Genomic DNA, 17,895 nt, shown 5'->3' with positions numbered 1-17,895 from the left:
GTGCCCTCAGTGGCCTCCACGGACTGGCCAGAGAAGAAACCCCAGCAGATCATGGCACTTAGTGCAGCCCCGACTCTGCCCCACTAATGCCCCCCACTAATGCCCCCCCACGGCTCACACACTCCCTGCAGTTTCCGGGAAGCCTAACCGGCACACCCACCCACAGATGCCAGATGACTAACCCCCAGCCTCCCGCTGTCTTCGGCAGTTCCCCCTGGCGACATGTCTCCTTTGGGTTCCGGCAGGTGGTTTCGATCTTGCCACATGTGGTTTATACCTCCCTCTGTGTGGGGGGCGGCAGATGGGGAGGGGGAGCAGGGCTCAGAGGACAGCCCCTAGTCTCTGAACCCTGGGCTGAGCCCCTTGTCTTCAGGATCAATGGGGCCGGGCCGGTTGTCTGCGCTCAGTACTCGAAAACAAGCTTTGAGTGGTAGGTGAAAAAGGACAGTGCGGTCGAACGAGTATGGGAAACACTAAGTCGAACAGGTTTCTCTATTTCAGGGCTTCTCAGAGCCTTCGACACGCCTTTAAAAGGTTGACTGCGTGTTGGTAATCGAAGCTGGGTGAAGGGTGCATGGGAGTGCATTACACTATTCTCTACGTGTGCATGTTTGAGCTTTTCCATAATAAATGTTTTCTTTTAAATGCTGTATAGTTCCCCACACATGTGTGTCCCCTGAACACGTTTTGGGAGATCCCAGGTTATTAAAGGCCGATGCTTCGAGATGCAGCTCCTCCCCACATTCAGGCCATCGGGCCCATGACCGGATGTCACAGCAAAGGTTTCCTGAGCTCCAGCCCAGTTGTTTCCTTCCTACTATGAAGAGCAAGTTCTACCCTACTGTCTGGGATTGGTCCCCCTGGACACAATCTCATTCAGATTGCCCTCCGGAGGGACAATCCTGCACTCACATCTGAGATCATGGGATCAGGGCTTCAGAAATGGAGACACCCACGCCCCCATGGCCCACATGGTCCCCAAGACACCGGCTGTGACCTTCTTCAATCCAACTCTGATTTCTCAGGGCTTCTCCTCCTGGCAGAGGGCTGCTTCCCTGAGTACCATCCCCATGGTTCCCTCGCCTGCAGATGGATCCAGGGGTTGGAGGGTTGACTCCCCCGGGGCAGGGGGGCAGGGCCAACGGGGGGATCAGAACCAGAACAGTCCACACAGGTTGAAAACACACATTTTATGTAAAGACGTCCTTTAAGGTAGGTGGAGTTCCCATCGCAGACCTCTCCGGGACGGCTGCCCCAACCCGAGGGAAACATGAGTCTGGGCCAAGTAAGAGACAACCTGGGGTCTGAGAGCAATGGAGGGTGTGGAAAGTGGGTGGGGAGAGGGCAGAGTCCAGCTCAGCCGGCTTGGCCGAGAGTCAAGGTGCTAAACTCCTGGCTCCATCGAAGCACGAGGTCCTCGCTCTTGGCCTGGGTCAGGACGGTGTACGTCTCATTCTGCAGACATCTCATGCGGGACACCTGCACGGGGATTGGGCGCACGTGGTCCGGGCACGAAAGCCAGGAGCCAGAGGTGTCGGAAATTCAAGAACAGGAGGTGGGCGGGCGTGGGCACAGGGAGCAGAGGGCAGGAGGAAACTCAGATGTGGGTTTTTAAAGCGGGGAGAGACACCACGTAGCCCGAACCGCCCCCCCACCCGACCCCTTTCAGAAATGAGGAGTCTGAGGCTGGAGAGGAAGTGACTTGGCTCAGACGACTTGGTGAGTAAGAGCAAGAGGCAAGACTGAGGCCTCAGCCTCTCAGGCCCAACCCGGCTGGGGGTTCTTCCCTCCTGGCGTATCCACAGGGCCTCTGATCTGCAGCCTCCCTCCCTCCTGGAACCCTCTGCCTGGGGGCCTGGGAGAGCTGCTCACCCCAAGGCGGGAGGAGTGGGGACAGAGCTCCACGGAGGAGGCTCTGCCCGGAGATGCACCCACTCTCCACACCCTTGATGCTTGGATGCCACGGGGGGCCCAGAATGGACCAGCCCTTGGGGCTGATGGGAGGCAGTGGGGGTGGGGGGCGGCAGAGTGAGGGGCTCACCTTCCGGTTCCGGTTTCTCATCATACACTGCTGGCTTTTGAAGGCACAGTAGTTCGGGTACTGCACATATTCTGTGTCACAAATCTAAGCCAGGAGCAGGGGATGGGAGGTGGGAAGATATCAGAAGCCTCACAGACACCAGCCCTGCAGAGCGCGCCCACGATGGCAGGACCAGAGCACAGAACCAGACCCTCTGCACCCGGGGTGTCCCCTCTGCCCTTCCCGTCCCACCCTCAGCCATGGTTCAGTTGCTGGGAAGAAGCCAGGAGCTGGAGCTGAGAAGGGGGTGCCCTGCTGGTCAGCTAGCTGGGAAAGCAGCCGAGGGACGAGGGCCAGGGAAGGGGCACTAAGGGTCCAGAACGCGGGAAGGGGCCCAAGCAGTGATCCCATCTCAGGGAGCTTCCTAGGGGCGGTTTAGTCCGGAAGAGGGCAGAAGTGCCTCTAGTGTATGACCCTGGGGCAGTCACTTCCCTCTGTGAACCTCGCCTGACCATCTATAGATCCAGGGGAGCAGCTGAGGCGGTCCGAGACCCCTTCCAGATCTAGGGGCCCAGGGAGAAGAGCTGGGAGGAGACCCCTCGGCTCAGATAAAAGCCCTTTCTTAAGCTGCCTCTGCTTTTCCTGGTCTTGATTTTTCCTGCTAAACCGCAGAAGGGAGGGGCCGGGCTCTCAGCTACAGCAGCTAGTTCCATGGGGGGGAGATAACTCTGGGGTCGGGGAGCAAAGTTGATCCCATTGAGAGGGAAGGCACTGGAAGATTTGGGAAGGAGCCTCCAGACTTAGGCAGGGAAGCACTGGGTCACTGTCACCAGCCGTTTGGGGCAGAGATGAAGTCCCCCACCCCACCCCCTGCAGGTAACCGGCAGAGCTGGGACCAGACCTGTCTCATGCCCCCATGCCCTGTGCCCGCCCAGCCCTCCAGATTCCTACTCCTTTGCTAAGCACAATCCTGCTCTCCTGGGGGTCCGGGGGGTCTACTGGAGAGAGGCAGGAGGCTCAGTGAGGCCAGGGGCCCAAGCCCCCCTCCACATCCTAGGGCTCCCCAGAGCAAGGGACCGGAAGGAACCGGGGTGAGCAGGGTGGGGCTGAGCTTTGGGGAAGGCGCTGACCTTGGTGGGGAAGTCCCCATCCTGGAAGCTGAGGAACTCAGTCTGGAGCCAGCTGGCGACTCGATTGTCTTCGCAGCCCTTGGTGGCCAGCCGGGCACACCAGAAGTCCATGAGCAGCCCGGCGTACAAATCCAGCCCGTAAAAGCGGCCCGATTTTAGGGTCCCTATCTGTGGCACAGGGCACAGGGGAGAGGTGGGCGTCCTGGCCCCCCTGCTGCCCCAGGCCCCCGGCCGCTGCAGGCCACCGTGCTCGGTACCTGGGTGCCGATGGACATGCTCTGGGACGCGAGCAGGGGGCTGATGAAGGGCGTCTTGTGGGAGCTGTCACACTGCTGCCGCTGCAGGCTGGCCTCCGAGTGGCACTGCTCCAGCTTCAGGGAGCAGAAGTCACAGAGGGTACATGTAGCTACGTGTCGCCGCCCAAGGTTGTCACAGACCTGAGGAGGAGTGTGGCTGAGGAACTGAGGCTGAGACTCCCCCGCTTCCGCCCTCCAGAGCCGCTCCGCAGGATGTCTCCGCATTAAGTCTTTTCCAGAAGCTCCTGTGGCTTTTCCCTGCCCCCCTCCCCAAGGGTCCTCAAGGACCTCCCGTCGGCTCTCTATTTCTTCACCCTCTTCCTGGATAATTTATCTACTCACAGGTAACATTCATCTCCCTGCAGGTGACACCCAAACCTTTACCATCACTTCTGATCTCTTTCCTGAGCTCCAAATCCCCACGGCCAAGTGCCTGACAGACGTCTAACTTAGCCTGTCTGAAAAAGACTCATAACCCTCCCTTCCTCTCCGCTAATGATAACGCTAATATTCACAAAGAGTTGACACGGTGCTGCGCACCATGGCGATAAATGCCATCATCTCCTTTGGTCTCCACAGGAACCTTCAACTAGCATAGGTACTAAGCAGGCCTCCGTTTGCCTGACGAGGAAACCGAGGCTCCGTGAGGCTGAGTCAATTGCTCAAACCCACGTCTAGTGCATGTGGAGCTGAGGCACTGGTCCTGGTGCTTCCAACTCCAAAACCTGTCCTCTGCCCGAGCACCTAGGTTCAGAACCTCCAAGTTCTTGGATGACATTTTGGACGTGGAGCCGATCATCTCCCGGTGGGGCTCTCTGCACTGAGCGAGTCTCCCCAGCCTTCCAGGAGGAAGGAGGATCTCGCCCTGCAGCATCGCCAGTCCGTCCCGTCAGCATGTCACAGTCACAGAATCTCTTACGTCGCCTTGCTTGCTCCTCCTCACAGCACCCGGGGGACGCATCATCATGTCCCCGACCCCAAATCATGATTGAATTCTCTTTTCTTACCAAATTAAATACAAATGCTTCAGACTGCCATTCGGGATTCTTCACGTCATGACCCTTATTATCTCTTCGACTCTATCTCCAGGTAAAACGGTCTCCTTACTGTTCCCTCAACCAAGCCTTAAAATCCAGTGAGCCCTCCACCACTCCTGAACTTCCTCCACTCCAAAACAAAAACAAAAAGACCCAGAAAAACTTTCTCTCCAGCACCTACCACACTCCTTTTGTAATGCCACTGAATCCCTGCTCTTGGCTCCCTGCGGGCCGGGAGCAGCAGTGTGCTTGTTTTTTCGGTTCCACGTGGAATTTCTTCTCTTTCTTGCCTCAGAGACTTTGCACATATTGATACTAAACCCCTTAGCAGGAACCTCTACCAACCCCTTCCTTTGCCTGGTTAACTTCTTTTTTTTTTTTAATTTATTTATTTTTATTTATTTATGGCTGGGTTGGGTCTTCGTTTCTCTGCAAGGGCTTTCTCTAGTTGTGGCAAGCGGGGGCCACTCTTCATCGCGGTGTGCAGGCCTCTCACCATCGTGGCCTCTCTAGTTGCAGAGCACAGGCTCCAGATGTGCAGGCTCAGTAATTGTGGCTCACGGGCCCAGTTGCTCCGCGGCATGTGGGATCTTCCCAGACCAGGGCTCGAACCCGTGTCCCCTGCATTGGCAGGCAGATTCTCAACCACTGCGCCACCGGGGAAGCCCCTGGTTAACTTCTTTTAGCTCCAGGTCTCAGTTTACACATCAGTTCCTCCAAGAGGCAATTCTCCGATCCTGCCCAACGCGACGTTTGTGCTCTCCATCTGCTCTCTGCACTTTGTACTTATCCGTCATGCATTGATCCTGCCACACCGTTCTCCCTGTTTCCGCGTCTGTCTCTCCCACCGGACTCCAGGAGGACAGGGGATGGGATCTGTTGTACTCATTGCTAAAATACCTAGGACAGAGTTGCTAACATCTCAAATACCTAGCCCGATCAATATTTGAACAAACGGATGAATGGGTGGCATACCAGCTCTCAACAAACATTTGCTAACTTGCACTTTTTGAAAGTCCTATTTCCTGGGAATAGGACTTGCTGGGTGCTGAGGACACGTCGAGGCTGCGATCTCTCTACAGATCCCCGGAAAGGGTTCTATGATCCCTCTGGAAAGAAGAGCTACATCTAAGGTAAAGCCAAGTCCTGCCGGTGGTGAACTGGCTCAGGAGATGACTCAAACCTAACAAGGCGCAGCCACAGAATGAATTCTGGACTGAAATAAATGGATTCCAGACTCGGTCTTGTGCCTTCCTCCTCTAAGGGGAGCTGGAGATACCCTTCCAAAGAAGGGATTCTCACGTGGAGAGAATCTCTCCAACGATGCCTTGGGCTTTATGTAGCCCCGCCCATTCCCCCACTCCCCAGGCCCAGAGGATGCCCGGTGAGCATGGAGCCATTAAACAGCATGGTGGGCATACCGACTTCCCGAAACCGAGGATCTCATCCTCCAAGTGCTGCCAGGCCTTGGCTGTAGGGGTTATGACACAGGTGTTCTCCACAATCGAGTAGCACAGTGCCAGCAAGGCCTCCACGTGGGGCAGCTGCAGGAGACTGCAAGAAGGTGGCACCGGCTGGGAGGGATGGGCCAGAGGGTGGGGGCAGAAAGCCCACCCAGTCTCTTCCCCTCCCCTTAGCGTCTAGTCTTAGTCACACACATTTAGCATGCTGGATGGGGCCTTGGAGGCCTCCAGACCAACTGCCTCCTTTTACAAATGAGGAACTGAGATCCAGAAAGGGGAAGTAAAAGTTGCAGTGCTCATCAGGGCCAGAGACAACCCCAGAACCCAAGTCTGGCAGCTCTAGGTTCAGGGCACACCCTACTACTTCATGTAGAGACGGACGTCTGGGGCAGTGCTTAAGCCCATGACGGCCACAGAGCAGGCGAGGCGGGCAGCGGCTAGGTGCACCTGAAGCCCAGGCAGATCTGAGTGGGTCTGGAGGCCGAGGCTGGCAAAGGGGGCTTCTCATTCCCAAAGAGAGCAGGGAGGGTAGGGCCGGTGGGGCAGACAGAACTTCCTGTACCTGCCGGGGCTCTGGGCTCTCCAGATATTCTCCTCCTCATATACATCATTCATTTCATCCATTTCCTGCACGGATCGGATGAGCTCTTGGATGCTCTCCATCATCATGGGAGTGGACTCCACTTCCCGCACCCGGGGAGTGAAGGAGAAAGGGTTGGAGGATGCAAATTCAGACTGGGTCTTGGGCTCTGGGTCTGCCTGCAACCCAGACATAGCCTCCAGCGCCTCCTTTGTGCCCTGTCCTTCCTCCTGCTTCTCCTCCTTCTCCTCCTCCTCCTCCGCCTCCTCCTCCTGCCCTTGCTCCTGCCTGTGCTCCTGCCCTTGATCCTGGCCGCCCAGGGTCAAGGAGGATTGTAGCAGCTCCTCCACGTTGCTGTTAAGCCGCTCGGGCCAGGGCTGGAAGGCCTGTCGTTCTGTGGCTGCAGCAGGGTGTGGGAGGGACCAAGAGAGAGGAGGGAAAGGGACGGTCAGGTTTCTGACCCCCAGAGTCTTTGCTCGCAGAGGGACGCCCATAAACACATAAACACACACAAACACATACATAAACACAAAGGCAGAGGAAGGCAGCCCAAATTACACATATTCACGCAGTCGAGCATAAAAAACACAGGAAAGAATACAAATATCAAAATAAAAGAATATTACCATGGCGACAGTGGTGGCGGTGTTATGGGTCCCCTTTCCACCTCCCTTACAAGTGGTCCTCTTCCTTAACCCACCTCAAATACCACCTTTTGTCCCCCTCACTTAGGAAACACCAAGTATTCTGAATACCTAGTAACCAATCCTTTCTAGAGTGAAGATGTTAGCTGAGAAAAGTCTCAGAGCACTTCTTAATGCAAGAAGGTTTTGGGGAGCTAGGAAAAATCGGTTCAGGGCAGAAATGTACATAATGTCAGAAAACATCCTGGGACAGGAAAGCCCTAACTTGTATTCAGAAAAAGCAGGCTCTCCCTTATGTAAATAGCTGCCCGTGGCCACCTCCACCGACTCATCTCCCCATGTCCCTCCCACTGATGCCTTAAACCCTGGGCTCTGGGACTCGTGGGAGGAAAGGCTGGGAGTCTCCCGGGGGCTGGGAGGGTCTCACCTGTGATGTGGGAGGACTTGGGGGAGGTCATCGTCGTGAGCGGCACTTCAGAGGAAGTGTCCACCTCCTTGAGAGTGTTTGGTGAGAGGATTGAGACTGGCTGGGAGCACCGGATCCTCTGCAAGGAGAGAAGCAAAGTGGGAACGCCTTTCCCAAAGGGCGGACTTCTACTCCTGCTTATCCTCAGTCCCTGTCCCTCGGGTCTCCCCTCACAGTTCCTGGGCGGGAATGAGGGGACATGGCCCCCGGTGGAACTCTCTAGACCTGAGAAAGGGTCCCCTGCAAGATCAGACTCCCGTCTGGCCCACACGCCTGCCTTCAGTCTTTTGCATTTGACTTGAATGACATCACTGACCTGCTGGAAGGGCTTATCTCTGCCTCCTCCCATCCCTCTTCCCTACTTTTCTTGCAGTAACAGGATTGTTCTGACAGTCTGAATGCCCAAGGTGAGACTGTACGCACGTATAATCTGGGTAAATGATGGCAAAGTGGCAGGGAGGGAGGACCTAAGGCTGGCTTGGAGCCACTGCCACCCACTGTCCCTTGATCCTTGACACCAGATCCAACCTCTGTCCCGGCCTCACCTTGGCGTAGTAGACGTGGTTGGAGCAACGGTACTGAGTAAACTGGCAGAAGGACTCAAACCAGGAGGCATAAGGGAGGTCGGAGCAGACAGCGCCTGGGGAAGGGCGTGCGGCGGCGGTGAACACACCAGGGGGCACGCCCTCTGGGAGGGGGCACGCCCTCTGGGAGGGGGCGGGACGGGGTGGTGGGCTCCTGGGGTCTGGAGAGCCCAGCATGCGGGCTCAGGGTGAGGTGCCAGCCACCCCCTCGCCCCGGGTCCAGCGAGCACAGGTCTGGCCCTCGAGGCGGGCCCTCACCTTCCGGCACCAGGCCGTGGTTTTCATACTGGTCCAGCTGGACGAGGGTGGGGTTCCGGCAGCCGTGGGTTGCGCGCAGCCGGCAGGTGGTCTCTGCCTTCCAGGTTGGGGTCAGCAGCGCAAAGAAGCGCTCATACTCGGTGGGAGAGAGGGGGCTGCCCGGAGTGGAGGTCGAGAGGGCATCCTGGGCGGGGGCCGGTGCCGGAGGCAGGAGCAGCACTGCGGGGCGGGGAACAGACCACGGATGGACCCACCTCCGACACCTGCCGGGCCGGGCGGACGCAGCCGGGGGAGCGGGGCCGTGCACACGGGGACCGGGGCGTCTGGCCGCCGAGCCCGCGGGCGAGGGCGAGAGGGCTGGTGGGGGGTGGCGGTGGGAGGGGCTGGAAGCGGCCGGCCCCGGGGAAGGCGGTTCAGAGACGGTGCAGGGAGGGCTCCGGGGGCGGACGCGCGCTCACCCCTCAGGAGTGAGAGAAGGGAGGCGGCGGCGAGCTGCCTCATGGCCCCGGACGGTCGCCCGTGTTCCCCGGACCGAGCGACCTCTAACGGGCCGAGCCAGGGTAGCCGGCGGGCGGGGGCCGCGGGTGCGAGGCAGCCGACGTCACAAAGGGCGGGGCGGGCCTCGCGGAGGCCGGGGGGCGGGGAAACGGACGCTGGGCCCGGCTCGGCTGGAGGGCGGGTGCGGGTCCCCGCGTGTCACGCTCCAGCTCGAGAGGACAAGGAGGGCAGGAGTGATCACTGACTCGCTGCCTTGGATGGCGGAGCTCCCGTGTTGTTCCTTACGTGTGACAGCTATTTCATCTCAAGGTGATCCCATAAAGTGGATACTGTCATTAGCCCTATTTTACAATCTGCCCAAGAGGGGGTGAGGCCTGGAAGTGAGGCGGGCAGAGATGGGACGTACATCACAAAGTCTGGAGAGGGCGCCTCCAGGTAAGGAGCCGAAGGAGAAGCAAGAGGGGGTTCGGGTGAGGAGGAGATGGGGCATAAGGGGGGCTCAGTCTAAGGAGGTGGTTTCCTGGTGGAGGCGGGCCAGACAGCTCACTGGTGTAGGGCAAACTACGTGTTTTTCTGTTTTGTGTTTAAAATAAGTCAGGCTGATACTTAGTATAATTGCTCACGTATAAACCGCAAAATACACATTTACTAGAAATTAAGTGAAAGGTATCTGAGGGAGAAAAGATGCAGAATCTTAAAGGTTTTGGAAACCCCTGGTCTGAGGCACAGTCCCCAGGCAGCTCTGGTGGTTCCCAAGTTGAGAAGTTGTGGATTCTGGGGAAGAGGTACCACTTCTGGTTCCACATCTTGTCCCACTTCTGGCATGTCATCCTCCCACCTTTTAGCCAACTCAGAGGATGCAAAATATGCTTAGCACATATACTAAAATAGTGTCTCTACAATAAACACAGCAGGCCAACATGTACAGCTTTTATTCACCGACCCAATTCCTTTACATATGAGATATCTGCACTCCACCCTGCCCCTCCCACTCACAAACCAGGACGAATCCTCTTGGCACAGAGGAAGGGGTGACCCTTCAGCCAGGGCCACAGCCCAGATGATCTGGAGGAGCCCCCGCTGGAAAAGCAGGAAGAGAGTGAAGAAAGTTTATCACGCCATGGGCCCCCCACAAGGGGAGGGGATCAGGAGGCTGGGGGAGGGCCCCATGCTACTGCCCCAGTCCTTAAATACAAAGCAAGGGGAGTAAAGAGGACCATCCCTCAAAAATACAGCACCAACCTCAGCATGGAGGCAAAAGGACAGTGGGCAAGACCCCTTCCCTCTGAAGGGGGCGGGCTGAATGAGAGCACATACCGTTAGTGGCTGCAGCAACCCCCGTACCAGGGTCTGGGTGCAGCCTCAGCACCAGGAGTGGGGAGGGGAGGAGAGGGGATGACAAGTCTGCGCCACCCACCTCTCCCTGACCCCAGCCAGGCATCCCTCTCCCCAGTAGCCCAGGTCAGGGGACGTGGAAGAAACTGCGTTGGAATCCAAGGCCCTTGTCTATTTCTTCTTCCGTTCTTGGGAGCAGCGTGGGCAAAACCTACAAAGGAACGTGACAGAGAAGGGGGAGAGAGTGAGCGAAAGGGAGGATGCCCTCTGTCACTCAGCTCGCGACAGTCCAGCCCCACCGCAGCTCTCACTCACCACTTCCCCCGAGGCTTGGTGGTCAGCCCCACACAGGCAAAGTGGAACCACTCGATGGAACACTGGGAAAGGAAGAGGATGGAAGAAGCAGAACTCAGGGACCAGGGTGGGGCAGAGGAAAGAAGAGACCCTCACACACACCCTCCATTCCCTCCCCCCCATCCCTCAGGAGTACTCCCTTATTCCATCCCTTGGGAGAATTCTTGAAGGGTCCAAGGCCAACCAACTCCAACTACCTTCCTCCTATCCCGAAGTCCCACTATTCAACCGTTACCCCCTTCTTGTACCCAACTCCCTTCATGTCCCCCAGAACCCCCCATCCTCAGGCAAAACAGCTCTTACATCAGGGTTGTCACAGCCAATCATCTCTCCATAGGAGACCTGGTGACAAAGGCAATAGGTGGGTTCGTTGGGATCCACAGGCATATCCAACACATCAGAGGGGTGGACACTGCCAAAGGTCACTGAGGGCATCCCATACTCAGGGCTTCTGCGTGCCAAGAGGAAGAGAAAGTGTCATCTGCAGGAAGGGAAGCTACAGCTTGAGATGCTCAGAGCCAGCAGAGGAGGTCCTTGTGGGGCTAGTGATTTGTGGCTTCTCCTCTGTATCCAGCAGATACCAAAATGGCAAGGAGAGTTGTTGGCACAGAAGACAGCAAAGTGGCAAGGGGCACTGTGGCTGGGGTGAGGTGGCGGGAAAGAGTCTGTCCCTTGGCAAAATGCTCCCTGACACACTCACGTGCGCACAAGTTTTAACTTCTTCTGGGCGGCCTTGGGGGCTTCTTCGTCGGAGTTTTTCCCTTTGGAACGAGCACGGGCAGCTTTCTTCTCCTTTTGAGTCCGGCCTTCTAGGCAAGAGGGGGGGAAGCCAGAAGGCAGGGAGACAGAAGGATGGGTTAAGTCCCCCTCCCCCTGCCCCTCCTCCAACCCGGTGGCCCTCCCTTGGAGCTGAGGAGCTGGCTGGCTTCTCCCTCAGAGTCCTTACCCCACCTCTCACAGCCCCGCCCCCCTCCTCACTCTTTTTGCCTTTGCTGGAAGAGCTGTCATAGTCACTTGACTCAATCTGCTTCTCCTTCAGATCAGCCTCAAAACGGGCCAGGTCTGTGTCCAGTCGCCGAATGTGTTTGTCCACCTGGGTGGGAAGGAAGGAGAAGGAGGAGCTACAAGGCTGGTTCCAGTAAAAGAAAACAGGCTGAGGCAGATTCTGTGGATCTCCCAGACCCAAAACAGATCCCAACACGGCTGAAGGAGGGGGTCTAGGACCCCGAGGAATAGACGGGAGGCAGGTGGGGAGCCATGAACAGGGCCATACCATCTCATAGGTCTGCATGGCAAGCTGCACCTTGTCGTCACCAAATCCCTTGCACTTGCCATAGGCTTCCTGGATCTGTCTGAGAAGGGCCAATTTCTCCTCGGAGCTCAGGCTGCGGGCGCTACTCATATACTCAGTGGCCAACTTGTCAATTTCAGCCTTCAGGTCTACAACAGAGACAGAGGCCTGGTCACAATGGCCCCTGAGTGGCTAGGTGGAACACACTTCTTCCTCTTGCTCCTTGGACCTTTTCCATTGACCATCATAACCTTCGAATTAAAACGTACTGAACGTTCCTAGGTACTGTGTCACGTACTCAAGTAATGCAACATGTTCACAATATTTGTTTCAAAGGTGCCTTCGGGTGCTGAAAACATTGCTATCATAGTTGGAACTGAATTTATTGAACCATAATGAGGGATTCTTTGCACCTGGCACTAATACGAAGTGTGCTTTTGTCGCTGTCTGAAGATGCTTCTTTGCAGGGCTTGCTGCCTCTTGAACCATGAACTTTGTCTCAAAAGCCATCTGGTTTCTCGTCTCGAAAACATCCCACGACAGCTCTGAGTGCTACAAACCAGGCTGGGTCATCTGCTGCTGCTGGCTTCCAGGTCTGTACATCTATATCTCATCATTTACAATTAGGCCCTGCTCCATTCACGGCACAGTTCTTTGACTTACTGCCCACCCTGTTTTGCTCATCGTTTGCAACTTGCTTATCCCATCACTTTTTTTTCTGTTTGTTCATTTTAGATATTGCTCCAAACGTTTCTGCAAGGCTGGTGACGTCCCAAGACACTGAGACTTTAGATGCCCACTGCCCAATATTTGGTAGTGCTCACAAAAAATGTCGATGGAGAAAAAAGTATGACTGCAACACGGGGCAGCAATAGGTAACAGGGAAGACCTGCGCGCACACTAGGTTTACGCCCCGCTTCATTCGAGGCCCTTGGAGGAAGCTGGAAAAGCATGTATGTAGTTCAGTAATCTCCACCTGGTCTTTCTGTGCATGAACTCAAGAGCTGGAACTGTATTACAAAGCAAAGAGCTGGTGCTCGGCATTCGGCAGGGAGTTCTCAGGGGCCTACGTCCAGGATTTTAGATGATGTTCACCTTTTCAAGAGTAAACTTACCAAGAGTAACTTAAATCACAGGTTTAGGTATTCTAACAACAGCTTGTTACATCCTTGGGCACAGTTACATGAGGACGCACCTATATATCCTTCAGCAGGTGTGGGGGGATAGCTCCAACAAACACCTTCAACCTTGACGAGACAAACCTGACCACTGTAGCGTGGCCTCAGGTTCCAAATGAATGCCTCAATGCAGCCAAACTCGCTCAATGTCCAGGCAAGGCCACAGATGGTACCTAGTGCTTCTGTACGGCTGAAGAATATAGTGTAGAGATCCTGATGTTTGTTAATTGCTGCTTTTCCTTCTTTTTTTCTTTCTTTTTAAGATCTTCTCATGCAGCAAAGTTCCTGTCTACCAACATGAGTTGCAGTCTAAAGCCACAGTGAATTTTGTGACAGTAACACTAACAATCCAATGGAGTAGAAACATCCTAATCTTCCCATAAACATACTGCACATGGAGAACAGAAATGATTCTAGGAATGACTTTGGCTTTTTTAATTCTTCTTGAGGGAGATATAAAGAGCATAGCATCTTTGAATTCTTGAGGCACTGTCACAATACTCCATGTGTTATGGAAAAGCTGACACACAAATATGGGTCATTATTACTCTCCTTTTAAGAATTGCAAGAGAGTGAGAGAGAGAGAGAGAAGCTGCAGCAACCCAGACCAGATGATACGGTAACACCAAAAGCAGAAATGATCACATACACACTCACTATACACTGGACTCCTTACTCTGTACGTACCCTCTGTTCTTTGGTCCAGGTCCCTCATGAGCTGGAAGTTTCTCTGCAGTTCAAAGGGGAGGTTTTCAATACCTGGGGAGAAGAGGAGAAATTGAGTCTCCCTGGACGTCCTAGGCCCTACAGCTGCGTTTAAAGAACAGGTCCAGAACAGCACTCAGTTTTCCCTCCTTCAAACCGCTGGATTATCTGTGACAGCACTCATCATTCCGCTCTCAGGAGAGGTCACGTCCGCCTCTTTCCACAACTAACCCCTCCATCTCTGCACAGCTTTCCCACCCTTCCTCCCTTCAGTGACTTTACAAATCAGCCGTTCCCTTTCCTTTCCTTTCAACCTCTGTCTCCAAGCTCCTTGCCCTCAGCTTGCAAATACCCTCCTGGCATCCTCCACCACTCATCGCACACACACTTCCAATCTGCTCTCCATACAATAGCCAGAATATTCTTTAAAAAATGCAGATCTGGGCTTCCCTGGTGGCACAGTGGTTGAGAATCCGCCTGCTAATGCAGGGGACACGGGTTCGAGCCCTGGTCTGGGAAGATCCCACATGCACCGGAGCAACTAAGCCCGTGAGCCACAATTTCTGAGCCTGCGCGTCTGGAGCCTGTGCTCCGCAACAAGAGAGGCCGCGATAGTGAGACGCCTACGCGCCGCGATGAAGAGTGGCCCCCGCTCTCCGCAACTGGAGAAAGCCCTCGCACAGAAACGAAGACCCAACACAGGCAAAAATAGATAGATAAATAAATAAATAAGTTAAAAAAAATAAATAAAAAAAAAATAAAAAATGCAGATCTGATCAAGTCACTATCCTATTTATAACCCTCTAGTAACCTCCTACTGCAATAGTCCTATTCCGCACTTTCTGGCCCTTGCTTCCCTCACACCAGCCCTAACTCACGTCAGTCCCTCTCTGTGCTCTCTCTGCTCTATCATACTGGCCTCCTCTGAGTGCCTTGAACTTGCCGGTGCTCTTCACGACACTTGGCTTTTCACACGCTACTCTCTCTGCCCAGAATGCCCTGCCCAGTCTTCATCCCACCTCCACCACACCTCTTGGCCTACAAATTCCTGTTCATTCTTCAAAGTTCAGCTCAACCCTGACTGCCCCAGACTCCAACAGGTGCCCTGGATGATGCTGTCATGCTATTTTTTTTTTTTAAATATGTATTTCGCTGCGCGAGGTCTTAGTTGCAGTACACGGGATCTTTGTTGCCGCGTGCGGGACCTTTTAGTTGCAGCATGTGGGATCTTGTATTTGCAGCGTGTGGGATCTAGTTCCCTCCCTGACCATGGATCGAACCCGGGCCCCCTGCGTTGGGAGCGCGGAGTCTTAACCACTGGACCACCAGAGAAGTCCCTGTCGTGGTATTCTATGTCTACCCTTTTGGGCTCTTATCCAACGTACTTAAATAAGTAATTGTGTAATTAGTTATTTGGTATGTCTCCCCAGCTCTCCAGAAGGGTTAGATGTATCTGTCTGCTTTCCTGTTTCTCTAGAGTTTAGCACTATGATATGCATACAGAGGATCCTCAATAAATACTTGAATAAATGCATGAACACTTAAGTCTCTCTCATAAAAGAAAAATCTCTTCGCATGACTCCACTTCCAACTTTTAAAATGCCTCCACTGCTTTAACCTATAAACTCAGGTCCGCCACCACCAGTTTACTGAGATTAAGTCATCAATGACTTACCAAATCAAATGATCGGTTATTAGTCCTATCCTAAAAAAATTCCGCTGGCAGCATCTGGCACCATCTTCTCGTCTTCGAATAACTTCCTTCCTCTCAAGATTCCAAATCTCATCACATACTTTCTAGCAATTCCATCATTGACATTCCCTTAGCCAGTCCCTTAAATGTTAATATTTTCTTGAGCTTACACTTAATTTAATCCTCTAATCTTCTCACTTGTGTTCTCTGAATGATCTCCATCTCATTTACTCTTACAGATACAATGACCATTCCTATGCTTAGATCTAAGTTGAATAAATATGTTACTGTTACTCCTGAATTTCCTATCTTGTTGATGATTTACTGTCTACCTCACTTCCCAAACAGGAAATAGAGAAGTCACCTTAGATTCCTCCTTCTCTCTCAACCACCCAGTCATTCAGTCAATCCTGTCATATTTAACTCCTAAACACTTCTGTCACTCCCTGAGATCAGGTCCTCATCTCTGACCAGGACTGTTATCACTAACTGATCTCCCTATTACCAATGTCATCATGCTCCAATTTATCGTACATTTATTTTCCTTTATATAAAAAAAAATCACTCTATTTAGAAAATCTGTTGGTTCCTCGTTATTTAAAGTGCACGCTGGTGGACTTCCCTGGTGGTGCAGTGGTTAAGAATCCGCCCACCAATGCAGGGGACACAGGTTCGAGCCCTGGTCCGGGAAGATCCCACATGTCACGGAGCAACTAAGCCTGTGCACCACAACTACTGAGCCTGCACTCTAGAGCCCGCGAGCCACAACTACTGAGCCCGCGTGCCACAACTACTGAAGCCTGCGCGCCTCGAGCCCATGCTCTGCAACAAGAGAAGCCACAGCAATGAGAAGCCCGCGCACTGCAACAAAGAGTAGCCCCCTCTCACCACAACTAGAGAAAGCCTGCGGGCAGCAACGAAGACCCAATGCAGCTAAAACAAACAAACAAACAAGTAAATAAATATAACGTGCAAGCTTCTTAGCTTGGCTTAAACGACCTTGCACAACCTAGCCCCAGCTACCTTCTCCAGTCTCATTTCCTAGTCTTCCACCTCGGAGTCCTATACATCAAACACTCTGGCCTCACTTTTTCCTGGCTTTGCCACAAACCCATCATAACACCTTTGCTGCTGCTTTCCCCAACCTGCAATTCCCTCTCCCTCTCCGCACTCAACCTTCAAGTTTCTATACATCACATCCTCTGTAAAGCTTTACCTACACCCCCAGGTAATGAGCCCCCTCTTTCTCCAGTGTTACCTACTGTCCTTTTAATGTATTTCTATTATTTCATTTGTCACACTGTTTTATAAATATTAGCAGAACCTGTGTTCTACTAGACTATGAGCACTTGAGGGCAAGAGCCGGGTCTTATTCATTCTTGTATATCGCCAGTACCTGCCATTATGTCTGACCCACAGCAGGACCTCAAAAAACGAATGAATGAATGACTCTCAACGGTAAGGCAAATGTAAGGGCATAGGGTGACAGACTCTGTGAAGAGGTAGGTTACACAAATGGCATAAACATAACACCAGATTTCCATTTGATGGGAATTGGATCTTTACTCCAAGAGGAGAAGGCTTCCAGTTCATCATCTGACAGTGGTCACTCGTAACCCCCCATCCCCAGGAGAAGCCGTTTCTTCAAAAGAACTGGTTGGAGGAGCCGTGAGCAGATCTTCATCGCTGCTCCAAATGGCAGTGGATGATATATCAATACGAAAACGACCGATTCGGAACGATTTTAAGAAAATGATATATGCTGAGGCCAGAGACCCTGCAGACGGGGGCAGCAAATATCTTCCCGGCTATGCCCACCAGCCCTTCAAGAGCCGTCCCCCAGCCCTGCCGCGCAGCCCCTCCCTCGTCTACACCCCAGAGCGAGGCCTCGACCCCGGTGCCCCGCCCCCTATTTCTTCACACCCTCCAGTATTTTCTCTCACTCAACCCTTCACGACTGTGACTTTCTGACCACCGAGACTTCGGGGCCGTAGAGCTCCTCAGCCCCGATCCCCCCGACCCGTCTGTGACCCCTGACCCCCTCCTCCAGCCTGCTCTTACTGTCCAGATAATGTTCCAAATACATCCCCGCAGCCATCTTGAAGCAAAACAAAGCAACTTCCGCTCCGCCCCGGAAGTGACTGAACGCTAAGGGAGCCGAAGCGCTCCTACCCGGCCTGGAGCCCTTCCGCCCTAACGAGGGGAACTTCCGCCCTCACGAGGGGAACTTCCGGTCTGAGTACAGGGCCCGCCGAGTCGCCTTCGCCTGGCGCAGACAGTAGTCCGTGGCGGGTCGGCCGGGTGCGGGGCCGGCGGCGGTGGCCGCCGCGGCCGAGGGCGCCATTTTGCGTCCTCGCTCAAAC

At 54.1% G+C, this 17,895-nt stretch overlaps 2 protein-coding genes and 1 long non-coding RNA gene across 8 annotated transcripts; 1 reads left to right on the top strand and 2 right to left on the bottom strand.

The window, feature by feature from the left end:
• Positions 1 to 1,175: 1,175 nt before the first annotated feature.
• Positions 1,176 to 9,031, bottom strand: ACRBP (acrosin binding protein). Its single transcript, XM_057557600.1, has 10 exons — positions 8,937 to 9,031; positions 8,479 to 8,697; positions 8,182 to 8,276; positions 7,598 to 7,715; positions 6,509 to 6,926; positions 5,905 to 6,037; positions 3,408 to 3,587; positions 3,151 to 3,318; positions 2,042 to 2,125; positions 1,176 to 1,479 (listed from the first exon to the last, which is right to left on the bottom strand). The coding sequence occupies exons 1-10, from the start codon at positions 8,977 to 8,979 to the stop codon at positions 1,357 to 1,359; spliced, it is 1,581 nt and encodes a 526-aa protein (XP_057413583.1). The 5' UTR covers positions 8,980 to 9,031; the 3' UTR covers positions 1,176 to 1,356.
• Positions 9,032 to 9,133: 102 nt separating this feature from the next.
• LOC103013769 (uncharacterized) lies at positions 9,134 to 13,373 on the top strand. The gene is made up of 3 exons (XR_449990.2): positions 9,134 to 9,411; positions 12,410 to 12,549; positions 12,692 to 13,373. It is a non-coding gene; the product is annotated as an uncharacterized LOC103013769 (long non-coding RNA).
• ING4 (inhibitor of growth family member 4) lies at positions 9,893 to 17,656 on the bottom strand. Of its 6 annotated transcripts, XR_449991.2 has the most exons (9): positions 17,594 to 17,650; positions 13,822 to 13,893; positions 11,939 to 12,105; positions 11,644 to 11,758; positions 11,366 to 11,474; positions 10,969 to 11,116; positions 10,627 to 10,688; positions 10,394 to 10,522; positions 9,893 to 10,056 (listed from the first exon to the last, which is right to left on the bottom strand). XR_449991.2 is itself a non-coding variant. In XM_007170163.2 (8 exons), the coding sequence occupies exons 1-8, from the start codon at positions 17,628 to 17,630 to the stop codon at positions 10,483 to 10,485; spliced, it is 750 nt and encodes a 249-aa protein (XP_007170225.1). In that variant the 5' UTR covers positions 17,631 to 17,656; the 3' UTR covers positions 9,893 to 10,482. The 6 variants fall into 6 exon arrangements, 4 of the variants coding, with proteins under 4 accessions (XP_007170225.1, XP_007170226.1, XP_007170227.1 ...); XR_009009794.1 differs by having other exon boundaries at positions 9,893 to 10,522; positions 10,969 to 11,007; XM_007170163.2 differs by having other exon boundaries at positions 9,893 to 10,522; positions 17,594 to 17,656.
• Between the last annotated feature and the right edge of the window lie 239 nt (positions 17,657 to 17,895).

This window comes from Balaenoptera acutorostrata, chromosome 11, assembly GCF_949987535.1.
Source record: "Balaenoptera acutorostrata chromosome 11, mBalAcu1.1, whole genome shotgun sequence".
In the NCBI taxonomy this organism is placed as follows: Eukaryota; Metazoa; Chordata; class Mammalia; order Artiodactyla; family Balaenopteridae; genus Balaenoptera; species Balaenoptera acutorostrata.
This window is presented reverse-complemented; position numbering and strand designations above follow the sequence as displayed.